At 35.4% G+C, this 12,748-nt stretch overlaps 1 protein-coding gene across 2 annotated transcripts in view; it reads left to right on the top strand.

The window, feature by feature from the left end:
- The window catches only part of LOC114050058 (apoptosis-stimulating of p53 protein 2-like), a 69,814-nt gene that overhangs the window by 31,883 nt on the left and 25,183 nt on the right, over positions 1-12,748 (top strand). The window contains exons 3-11 of one of the 2 annotated variants that reach the window (XM_027871605.1): positions 1,838-1,951; positions 5,196-5,275; positions 6,460-6,561; positions 7,191-7,365; positions 8,598-8,779; positions 9,152-9,316; positions 9,737-9,965; positions 11,184-11,294; positions 11,617-11,765. In XM_027871605.1, coding sequence (XP_027727406.1) covers positions 1,838-1,951; positions 5,196-5,275; positions 6,460-6,561; positions 7,191-7,365; positions 8,598-8,779; positions 9,152-9,316; positions 9,737-9,965; positions 11,184-11,294; positions 11,617-11,765 — 1,307 coding nt within the window. The remainder of the gene's footprint in view (positions 1-1,837; positions 1,952-5,195; positions 5,276-6,459; positions 6,562-7,190; positions 7,366-8,597; positions 8,780-9,151; positions 9,317-9,736; positions 9,966-11,183; positions 11,295-11,616; positions 11,766-12,748) is intronic. The other variant, XM_027871606.1, reaches the window with a different exon arrangement.

Raw genomic sequence — 12,748 nt, forward strand, 5'->3', positions numbered from 1 at the left:
GATAAATGGTCAAAGCATATGAATAGGTTGGTTTTTAGAGGAAGAAATCAAGCTACGAATAGCTGTATGGAAAAATATTCTAAATCACTAATAGTTAGAGAAATACAAATTAAAACAATTCTTGAGGTACCACCTCACACCTATTGGATTGGCTAAATTGATAAAAAAAGAAAATGATAAATGCTGGAAGAGCAGTGAAAAAACAGTTACCTTAATGCCCTGTTGGTGGAGTTGTCCAATCATACTGGAAGGCGATTTGGAACTATTCCTCAAAAGCTATTAAACTGTACATAGCCTTTGACTTAATAGTACTGTTACTAGCTCTGTACCCCAATGAGACCGTACAAAGATGTACCAGAAAAAAAATTATGGAAGTTCTTTTTGTGGTGGCAAAAAATTGGAAACTTAAGAGGGTGCCTAATAGTTGAGGAACAGCTTAACAGGTTATGGTATATGAGGATGATATAATGTTACTGTGCTGTAAGAAATGATAAAGGGTGTGGTTTCAGAGAAACCTGGGAAGGCTTGTGAGCAGGACCAGGAGAAAAATGTGTACAATCACAACAATATTATAAAGACAAAGAACTTTGAAAGACTTGGGGATTCTGATTAACACAATGACTAAGCATAATTCCAAAAAACTCATGATGAAACTTGCTGTGCACTTCTAGGTAGAGAAGTGATGGACTCAGAGTGCAGATTGAAGCTTTTTTATTTTGGGGGAGGGATATGACTAATGTGAGAATTTGTTTTGCATGACTGTACATATTTGTAATAGATTTTGTTTTTCTTGCTTTCTCAGTGGGGGTGAGTGAGAATTCGGACCTGAAAATAAAATAAAATTAAGTTTAAAAAAATTATAGTAATTAAAAAAGTACAGAGGGATGCCTAATGGGAACTGGGGTTTGGCTGATGACCCACAGGGCTTCAGAATCACTGTATAACCTGATGGAAGTTTGTTAGTCATTAAGTGAGAAATTTAGAGAGATTTTCAAAGTCAATAGTATTATGACCTAAGGTTAGAGTCCTTTCAGAGCCTTGGGCAGTTGAGACAAGGGGACGATAACTTGGTGCATAAGGAGTGGTGATACTCTCCTTCCAGGTAAGGGACTAAGCTGGAAACTCGATGGAATGGGGTTCTCTCTCCACATCTCAGCAACTGAAAACCAGTAAGGTAGAACGGTATGGCGCTTCTTCTCTTCCCACAGAAGGCTAGAGAACAGACAACGAAATGCATGCTGAAAGATGGACGGCATCCTTCCTCTCCTTCTGGAGGCTAGAGATTAGGAAGGAGGCCCATAATTGAGTCTAGATTATGAAGAACTTTGAATGCGTAAGAGAGGAGTTTATATTTCATCTTAGAAGTGATAAGAGCTGTTGGAGTTGGTGTAGAGAAGTGACATGATCAGACCTGCACTTTAGAAAAATCACTTTGGCATTTTTGTAGAGGATGTACTGGAGTAGGTAAAGACTTGAGGCAGAAAGATTAATTAAAAGGCTGTTGCTTGCAGTAGTCTGGGTAAGAGCTGATGGTCTGATCTAAGATGCTGGCTATGTGAATGGAGAGAAGGAAACAGACATGAGATCTTGGGATAAGAAATAACAAGATTTGGCAACTGATTGGACATGTGGTGGTGGAGAGAGTGAGGAGTTGGGGATGAAACAGGTTCAGAACCTGTTTCTAAAATTCTGTGTATATTTTCTTACTTCAAGATCTTATTGATTTCCTATTATGGAACTTTGTATAGGTGAAGCATGAATAGTGAATTGCTTTTTTAAATTTTTATTATTGCACATAACACCCTTTTTCATCTTTTTTCTTTCCTCTTCCTTTAAGAGCGTCCAGTTGCTGATAATGAGAGGATGTTTGATGTTTTACAGCGGCTTGGAGTCCAGAGAAGTGAAGTTCGTTTCTTTCTTCGTCATGAACATCCCCCTAGCAGGGATATGGGTAGGTGATTTCTTATAAATCATAGTTTGGAAGAATCTACATCTGATAATTGGGGAAGGAATTAATAGCTGTAGTTTGATTTTTGGTCTTCTGGAGTTAATGTTAAGGTGAGTGTCTAAGAGAAGACTTGGAGTAGTCTTACCTGGGTCATATATTCTTGTATACCCTAAAATATTGGAAGATTTCATTACGGACATTTGAAGGTAGAGTTAATTCAAGACTAAATTGTGTGTTATATTGTAATAGAGAAGTTGTAAAACTATGATTTATACCTCTATTGAGTAAAAAAGGCAGTTTACCTGTCTTAGTATTTGTTTAGAAAGAAGACTTAAATTTCACTGTTGCTAAAAATATAATTAGTATATACGGGCAAGTGGTACATGTTGTTAAGAATCTGATACATTTATAGTTAAAAATGTGACATGGTAACTATAGTTTTATTTGACAAATATTTAGTTTTTAAAAAAAATTAACCTGTTTTTATTAATGTAGTTGTTAAATGGTACATGCATTTTCATCTGATATCTATGCCAAGAAACCTTAATACATTACCTGAGTTATAGTTGCTTTCTCTTTTTAAATTACTACATGGATCTTCAGATGAATGAGTTGAATTTCGCAAGTTAGTCTCCCAGGTTAAATATCTTCTTTCACTAGGCTCTATGTAAATTATTGATTAACCTTTCAGAAGTACAGTATGTAGTTTCAGTGTGTCTGTGTTGAAGTGTAATGTAATGTGAGAAATAAAATCTGGAAACAGTAACTTTTTTCACAGCAGAAAACATCAAGGTCACAAAGTGTTCATAAACTTGAATTTAAAAATGTTTTCCTTTTCTAAGCAGTTTAAGAGACTCAGTGCTGTTGAAGTTGTTCCAACTTAGCTAGGTCCCCCACTTAATGTGATCAAGAATGTATATAAATTGGGACCCAGGGCTTCCAAAAAAGTCTTTGCTACTTAATACTCTTATATAAATGAGTATATAAAAGATCACAGAATCTCAGTATTGCAAGGGACCTCAAAGGTCATCTAGATAAATATATCAGGAATCCTCTCTACAACTGGACAGATAGTGATTGGGCCTCTGACTCCCGTGGTATAGTCCACATAGGTAGTCCATGGTGTGGAAACTCCTTCCACTAGTGCAAGTAAGCATCACTTCTTCAACATAGAGCCTTGGAGATTGGCCTAGAGCACTAAGGGGTGAAGAGAATTGCCCATAGTCACATACCACTTCTGTTTCAGAGGCAGGACTCGAATTCTGGCTTTCCACAAGGACTTAATCAACTCAAAGACTTCTAGTGATGGGCAGCCAACTACCTTCTGAGATAGTACATTCTGTTTTCAAATAGTCCTAATCGTTAAGAAGTTTTTCTTAATATTACACCATAATTTGTCACCTCTTGGCAACTTTGTGGAATCATTAGCAGGAAGGGACATTAGAAGTTGTTGAGTACAATTCTGCATTTACTAAGAACCATAGACATTAAGTGCCTTGACCAGGGTAGCATGAGTACCAGGTGGCAGAGCCAGAAATTCTGACTTTCAGGTGCCTTTCCTGTTGTACCACATTCTACCCATTGCTGTAGTGCTACCGTCTGATACCCTGTACCATTCCTGAGGACAGCTATTTTATTTTCTCTTTATGTATCTTTCCCTTGGGATCAGTGTGTCAGTTTCCTTCAGTTAATACTCAAAAGTTGTGATCTCAAGGCCTGGTTATTCCCCCTTAGATTCTCATCAGCTTATTAATACTTCCTAAAAGGTGATTCAGAGGGAATGTGGTGTCATGGATAGAATGGTGGAGTCAGGAAGACCTGGGTTCAGATGAGACTGCGGACACTTAGTAGCTTGGTGACCCTGAGCAAGTCACTTAACCTAGTTGTACCTCAGTTCCTACATTTTGAAATAAGCCTGTAATTCTTTGAACTATGTATTGTCTAGAACCAAACAAACTATTCTAGATGTAGGCTAAACAAGGCAGAGTACAGTGGGACCTTCACCTTCCTCTTTCTGGGCACTATACTTGTCAGTGAAGCTTAAGATGGATTAGCTTTTTAGTTACCAGGTCTCATTGTTTGTGCATTGTATTTACAGTTCTCTAAAACCCCCATATCTTTTTTTCAAAAATGAATTTAGAAACCTCTTCTCTGTCTTAAACTTAGGAACTTGATATTTTTTTGAGCTCAAGTAAACTTTCTTTATTAGATTGTGTCCATTGACCTTGCTTGTTGAGATATTTTGGGTCTTGCACACTTTTCTAATGTATTAACTGTCTTTCCAAGCTTTGTGTCATTTCCAAATCTGATAAGCATGACATCTATGCATTCATCTAAATAATTGATTAAAAAAAGTTATAAATAATTGATTAAAAAAAAAGTGCACAGAACCAAGGGCAAATCTCTATGAGACACTCCACTAGAGATTCTTATTATGTTGGCATTAGTCCATTAATAACTACTTTTTGGATCCTGTCTTTCAAACAGTTTTGAATCTACCTGACTGTACTGGTCTACATTAGTCAACACAGTTGAGAAAGTAATCACATTTTCTGTTCATTTGATTAGCTCTGTAGTATGCTAGATCTTTTCCAGAAATATATGTTTCATAGAATAGATGTACTGAGTAAATCCTATCTAAGAAAAGGGTAAATATTTTATCATACAAGACATATTCAAGCTATGCAAAACTAAGAATTTAATATGTATTTTCATTGAGTTTTTCCATTACTTGTACCTTAGAAGAGCTACTAAAGAGAGTATAAGATGAGATGGTTTGAATTTTACTGTTTTTCCTTGTTCCCTGACAAAGCTCCTAATGAGTAACTCAGTAAACAGAGTGTCAACCCCAGAAATTTTTAAGGTGAAAGTTTGAGTCATTAGTCAAAAGAATATATATATATATATATATATTATGCTTCTGTAGGAATAAGAACTAGAGCATTGTTTCTCTGTTAAGGTATCATAGTATAGATTTGTTTCTTCCTTAGGGATGAGTTTATATAGTTTTCCAAGTTAGTTACTATTCTTTTTCTCTCACTTTTTTCTCCCATTAACCTAGCACTATCATACATGGTTTCAAATAATTTGTTTGCCATGGGACCAAATTGTGATGACTTATTCTAGTGCTATTTGAAAATATCATCTTATATGTTCAGTTGAAAGTGGAGGTGGCAGAAACACATGAGTTCACTTATAACATTCCTATCACCTAGTTTTAATGTATGGTTTTGAATTTTGTGTTTAGTGAGTGGACCAAGGATTCAGGATCCTATCTCAAAAAGGAATGGCGTTAAAGTTCCTAGTGATCGAAGAATTGAGAATGGTGTAAGTATTTATTTGAATGTTTATTATGATAATAATGGTATAAACTTTACAAATGTCAGTCTCAGCAGGATTACTTGCCAGGGTTACATAAGGAATAAGATTAGAACTCTAGGCCTTCTACCTTTGTCTGCTATTCCATACCATACTGCTTTCTCACCCAGTATAGGTGCACTGAACTCCTGTGGTGCGTCTGAGTTGTTCCTTAACTCCTTTTTTTTGTTTGTTTGTAATGGTGTTAGGAAGGAATAAGTAAGTGGAGGCCTTAACTTTTAACTTTTATAGTTTGGAGCCTAAGCCAGGGGTTCTTAGCTTTTTCATATCATGGACTCTTTTAGCAATATGGTGAAACTTATTTACCCCTTCTCAGAACAGTGTTTTTAAATGCATAAAAGAAAATACATTTAATTACAAAGGAAACCACTTATACTGAAATAATTATCAAAATGAAAACAAAAACACAAGTTTATGGACCCCAGTTTAACAGCCTTTGTTTCTATGAGAGGCAGAGTGGTATAGTGGATAAAACACTGGTCTTAGATTCAGTTAGACCTGAGTTTGACTTTCACCTTTGACGCTCAATAGCTGGGGGATCATGAGCAAGTTACTTTACTTCACCAAAACTCAGATTCCTCCACTGTAAAATGAGGTAATAATATATTGTTGTAAGGTTCAAATGAAAGACATGCATTTAAGATGCTTTGGAAAATCTTGAAATGCTATGTAAAATTTATTATTATTGTTAGTAGTAGTATTGCTTAAGTCTAATATTCCTCAGATACTAGAGACTAAAATTACTTGGTTGGCATTATATTCCTAATTGAAGGCAAGTGACGATTACTAGATTTGGCATCTTTGCCATCTTATGTTATAGTTGTTACAGTAGAAAGAATGGCTGTGACACAAACTATAGATACATTATTTCTAAAGTGAATTTACTTTTATGTTAATTGATTTACAGAGTTAATTTTTAGTTTATTCAAAAATTTAAGTGTTAATCCTATAGAATAACTTGTGAGTTTCCATCAACATGTCTAATTTATGATAAATAAGTGGTTAAGTCATTTTGCCATAGTAAGTTTTCACATGAAACCTTTTAAAACTGTAGGCAAGATTAAGAGAACCCATGAGAAGGGAAACTAGATGCTCCTTCTGTAATTTGTTGGGTTTTGATTTTTCATTTGCAGGTTAATAGTCCCAGGATAGATATGACTCTTGCTGAGCTGCAAGAGATGGCTTCACGCCAACAGCAGCAGATTGAGGCTCAGCAGCAAATGCTGGCTACCAAGGTAATGCATTTTTACATACAGGATTGCTTGTTAGTTGTGGAACAAACTTCTAGGCTGAAAGTCATTCCTTTTTTTTTTGTTTTTGTTTTTGTTTTTGTTTTTAGGCGATTGGGGTTAAGTGACTTGCCCAGGGTCACACAGCTAGTAAGTGACAAGTGTTTGGTCTGAGGTCTGATTTGAACTCAGGTCCTCCTGACTTCAGGGCCGGTGCTCTATCCACTGCGCCACCTAGCTGCCCTGGTTGAAAGTCATTACTTGACCTTAAAATAATTTGTGTATTATAAGCAAACCTTTGGATTTTATTTTCTGGGAAAATGTTTGGCTAAATTACTAAACCATAAATAAACCTTTAATCTTTTAGCCAGTTTCATTTAATCCTGATATTTAATAGAGGAGCAACTTTCTGTACTATTATACATAAGTTTTCTAGAAGAGATATAATAGAATCTAATTTACTCTAGTTTTATAAAATCCTACCTTTAGATAGATTTCTTCCTTGGTCTAATTTTGCCAGAGAAGAAGTAAAATCAGTATTTTCTGAATCCTACTATCTAAACATTTGTTCTATTCATTAAGTGTGTGACATTCCTGTCTAAAATAACATGCCTATTCATTGTTTCTTTCTTGAGGAACAACGCCTGAAGTTTTTAAAGCAGCAAGATCAGCGCCAACAGCAACAAGCTGCAGAACAGGAAAAACTGAAGAGACTAAAGGAAATTGCTGAGAATCAGGAAGCCAAGTTGAAAAAAGTGAGAGCCCTCAAGGGTCATGTAGAACAGAAAAGACTCAGTAATGGAAAACTAGGTGAGTATTCTGTGAGAGAATCCATATCAGTCCAGTTCAAAATGAGATAATTCACAACACTAAGTACTGGTTAAGCACCTATTATATGTAAGATGAAGAAAGAGCCTTGGAAACTAACAGATAATGCAGGAAGCCCTGCCTCTGTGATGTACCAGCTTTGTGACCATGGGCACATCACTTAAGCTCTCTAACTCAGGCAACATTCTAAATTTCATTTGAGTTTCCAACACTCGGTCCTCACATTGATGAAATCACAGGAATGGACAAAATAAGTATTATGTAAGGTACCGGAAAAAATAAAACTCAATACAAATGCTTTTAATATTATTTTAGAGTGTGATAACCTTCCAAAGACCCAGCTTTTTTATCCTTACTCTAAATATTTACATAAACTATTGGCAAATATAAATTAATAAAATATTTTTGTATTCAGAAGATTAGTGTTAGAGAGACAAGTTGTCCTTTTACAAGTTGCTTTTCTGAATTTTTTTTTACAATAATTATTTTCTTAGACCTGATTTTGGATGTTTTGGCAAACCTGTTTTTGGAAAAGATACTTTAACCAAATCTTTTCATTGTTTTTTTTTTTTTTTTGGTTTGATTATATGCAATAAAAGTCTACAGATTTTATTGATAGATATGCCTTTTTTCAGCAGTATAATAGTTTGATTTATCATCAATTATTATTAGATTTCTTATCTATTCTTAAAATGTTTTTATAAATTTAGTTCTACAGAACTTGAACTAAGTTTTTACTGAGTAACATTTCTTTCTGCTGTGGGCAAATATTGTCTCTAGTTGCACCAAAACAGTATTATAGGAAGAAAAATAATTTATGGAAACTGATATAAATGAGTGATCAATTCAACAGCATTGCTGTGGGGTTTCACAGCTTTGTGGTATCATTTGGTTAGTACATTAACCATTATTATTATGAATTGTGAATAATCCACTAATTCTGAATTAGCTATTATGATGATGTCATTGATCAGGACAGCCCTATTTAGTGTATACCTATATCCATTTTGCAAAAGATATATGTAGATAATGATAGCAGATTTTCACGTCTCATTTGTTTTCTTTGTGTAAATTGGGAGTGTTGATTCTGAGACATTTCTGAAAAACTGTGCTGCTTTTTATTAGCAAACTTGCAGAGGCCTAACTGCTTGGGAAGGAATCCATTCTTGTTTTTTGTTTCAGTCATTGTTACTGTGTTCTCGTTCTCCTTCTAGTGGAGGAAATTGAACAGATGAATAGTTTGTTCCAGCAGAAACAAAGAGAGCTGGTTCTGGCTGTGGCAAAAGTTGAGGAACTCACCAGACAACTGGAGATGCTGAAGAATGGTAGAATTGATGGATACCATGACAACCAGTCTGCAGTAGCTGAGCTCGATCGACTATACAAGGAACTGCAGGTAACTTTTTAATTAAAAACAAGTAGAACTACTATTTATATGTAAAAACCACAGTGGCAGGAGCATAGAGATTTATAGACTACTGGCAGGAAATACTGGTTATCTGGTGGTTTCTCCTAAAAAAAAAACAAACCAAACTCAAAACAAACTCCTTTCAAAAACAAAACATAGCACCCCATGTGGGAAATTTGCTGTACTCCTCATGACCACAGCTAGAAGTGGAGCAGGTGTCAGTTAGCTGTTGGCTAGAGGATGGAAAATGGACTTGTTTACTCAAAACTTAAGTAGTTGTGTTTTTGTGAGTATTTTGCCATCTGAAAGGTTTGTCTTCCCATCCTTCGCCCTTTTCTCTCTTCACTTCACTTTATTCAGTTAAGAAATAAGCTGAATCAGGAGCAAAATGCCAAGCTGCAGCAACAGAGGGAGTGCTTGAACAAGCGCAATTCAGAGGTAGCAGTCATGGACAAGCGTGTGAATGAGCTTCGGGACCGTCTGTGGAAGAAGAAGGCAGCGCTGCAGCAAAAGGAAAATGGACCAGTAAGGACAGGGGCTTGAGACCCAGTGAAAAGGGATGAGAGGGGTGAAAAAAACAGCAATCCTGCAGAGCTCACCTCTTCACACATAGTCTATCGAAAAGTTCAGCTCAGCTTGGCTGGAAGGAGGGCGGCTAGTGCTGGATTACTTAAAAAAAAACCCCAGCTTCTTTTGCTGTCTGGTGCTGCTAATTGTATAGTGCTGCTTGTAATTCTGATGTTTGTTAATGTTCTGGTTGAGTCAGTTACAAAGGCGCTTTCATTCTGTTCTGGATCCTTATTTTTATTGCATAATCAGCATATAGTTGGAAACTGAAATTAATTTGTTATCAAGAACCTTGCAACTTAAATGACCTTTTCTGACTTAGAAAGTATGTGATATGTTATATATCACTGAAGAAAATGTGTTAATGCTTTTGTTCAGATTTCATCTGATGCGAACCTTCCTCAGCAAGTGGTATCAGCTCCAAGTAGGGTGGCGGCAGTAGGTCCCTACATTCAGTCCTCCACTATGCCACGGATTCCCTCACGGCCAGAACTTCTGGGGAAAGCACCCTTTCCAGATGGCTCTTTAACCACGCAGGCACCGGACGGTCTGCTCAAAACACAAACGCTACCTAATATGAGAGCTGGGACTGTCTCACAAGCAAAAGGTAGTGAGAATAATTTTTTGTTTCCTGAATAAGTTGGATCTTTGACTTAGAGTAATTTTGTTCAGTTTTTTTAAAAAAAATCTTCTCATGATATACGCTTACATTGTTTACAGGGGAGGGAGTTGTAACTCTTCTTGTTGGTGGACAAAAGTGCTAAATGTTGATGCAACCTTATTCTGTGTATTTTAGTTGAAATTGGCTTTCTTTCATTGGTATTTTCAGCGTTTGGGAATTCTTACACTAGCCATCATAATCATGTAGAAAGAAAGTGAAGTGAGAAGTTCCTGATTTATCTTTGTTGATAAGAAGTACATCAGGGAGTTTTCAGGGATGTTCTCACTATGTATCTTTGGATGGAAAGGAATGGTTGTAAATCAGGGATTTGGTGATGAGAGAACACTGGAAGAAGAAACTTTCCTTTAATTTAAGCTCTTTTTACCCAAGACCCTGGAAGGAATAGTAGCAATCATAAAAGTCTATAAAGTTTTTATCTCTGCACTTAAAGTTGATGAAGCTAAAGATTGTTCATTATCCTGAAGTCTTTACTATCTGTGAAAAAATTTTGTCATAGATCAATAGATCTATAGTTTGTCATTTGGAAGGAAAAAGCAAAATTGCTGCTTTTTGAATAGAATGGAATATAATGTCTATATCAGCTTATCTGTGAAGAATTTGTTAAAGTAACATGGATTAAATCTCTGAGTTCTTTTTCATTTTATGTGCTTTTGACATGGTACCATTTTTCTAGCATACACAAAACTTGGAAGGAGATCCCTTCAGGCCATTTTAGAGAGGCAAAGATGAAAACAGACATTTTATAATGAACATTAATTGATTATTTAAATTTTGGCCTTTTTTGAAGTAGAAAACATTTTCATTCTGTAACAAGGTATTGATATTTCCTTATGGATTGGAAAAGTATGTATCCTGAATTTTTTCTGAAACAGACATCTAATTCTAAAATTCGAGATTACATATAAAAATAATAATTAACTGTCCATCTAATATAATTAATTTATGTATATTATCATATAAATGATATGTAATTTATATGCACATATAATTTGTAGAAATTTCAATTTTGTTTGTGTTTTAATTATGAAATTGAAAGCTAAGAAGCCTTTATATTTTTAGAAAGTAAAATTTCAGCTTGTAAAATGGTCCTTTAAAAAGTTTTCAAAATGTTGGGTATTAATAGCACCTTTTCTATAATTCTAGGCTCTAAAGTCCATCAAGCTGGCCAAGATTGGAGTACTTCAAACACAGATCTCTTTCCTCTTCAGGGCTCAGCCTCTTTATCTAAAAACTCATTGAATTCTGCTGAGCAAGGTAAATTGTAGCTCTTTTGTGCCCATCTTTTATGTTTTGGTCATGTAGAAGTTGCCAGGATCTGGAGTGTGTTTTTTTTTTTAAATAGTTTTTTTAAATATATTTAAAATAGTGACAGTGTAACCTGTAATTTTTTTTCCAAGTCCCTCTCATTCAGTGGTTGAAAAAGTTGGATATTGCTTCTATGGTATCCTTATATTAGGTTAACTTAAAATCATTTGGGAAAAAAAGGTTCTTTCACCAAGACGTTATAGAAATGACTGTATTGTGTAAAAAAATACTTCATATAATGTTAACTAAGATTCTTTCTTTTCTTATTTAGTTGATGATGGGGAGATACCACTAAGGGAGAAAGAGAAGAAAGTACGTCCCTTTTCAATGTTTGACACAGTAGACCAAGCTGCTGCCCCACCACCCTTTGGTATGCTAAGGAAAAACCAGAGCAGTGAAGACATTTTACGGGATGCTCAGGTACTTACAGGCTCTTGAGTGATGATTGCAATACTAAATCTTGAATTTGTATTGCAACTTTCTGTCAGTGAATACACATCTTTAAATGTTTGTTGAAAACTAGAGTGTGTAACACTGTACTAGGTACCAGTTACAAGTGATATGAAGTGGAAGATGAAGGAACAAAGCACAAAGAAGATACTTCTCAGTTGAAAACTTATTCTGTATTGTTTAGGGAAGATTCTGGGAACAAAGACTTTAACCGTCAGTGGCAACCTCATGGATATTGGGCCTTGTAACAAAACCTTAGTTGTTATTTTCCCTTGAACAAGTGAATACAGGAAAATGATTTGAGTATGTGACAGCCATCTCTCTTCCTAGAACTCTCTTCTGTTTTTAGGATCTCTTGGTCACCTGTTCTAAAGCTTCCTTTTTCTAACATTCCTAGATGATTGATTCTTTGTTTATGTAATGTATTTCTAAATACCAGAAAATACCATCAGTAACCATTGTTGACATTTACAAAGCACTTTACATTCATTCTCTTGGACTTTACAACCTCCCTTTGAGTAGATAGAACAAGTATTATTCCCATTTTATAGCTGAGGAAGCTGAGGCTCGGAGTGGTTAAAGTTTTCCTTCCTGACTTAGGTCTTGTTTTTCTAGTAGTTTTTGTCAAAGATTGAGTCCTTACCACGCCCCCCCCATCCCACTGTAACTTAGATCAGAGGGTTTGTCAAACACCATGAAACTATGTTTGTTTACTTCTATATGTTGTGTACCTGTTGTGCTCCACTGACCAGTCTCTCAGTTTTTTCAACTAGTCCCAGATAGTTTTGATGGTTACTGCTTTGTTGTGTAATATGTTTGAGATTTGGTACTTCTAGATCCTTTTCCTAAGAACTTTATTTCATTATTTCCCTTGAGATTTGTGACCTTTTGATCTCCCAGATCAATTTTGTTATTTTTCTAGGTCTAGAAAGTAATCATTTAGTAATTTAATT

Source organism: Vombatus ursinus, unplaced genomic scaffold (assembly GCF_900497805.2).
Source record: "Vombatus ursinus unplaced genomic scaffold, bare-nosed wombat genome assembly UNPS02014798.1, whole genome shotgun sequence".
Taxonomy (NCBI): Eukaryota; Metazoa; Chordata; class Mammalia; order Diprotodontia; family Vombatidae; genus Vombatus; species Vombatus ursinus.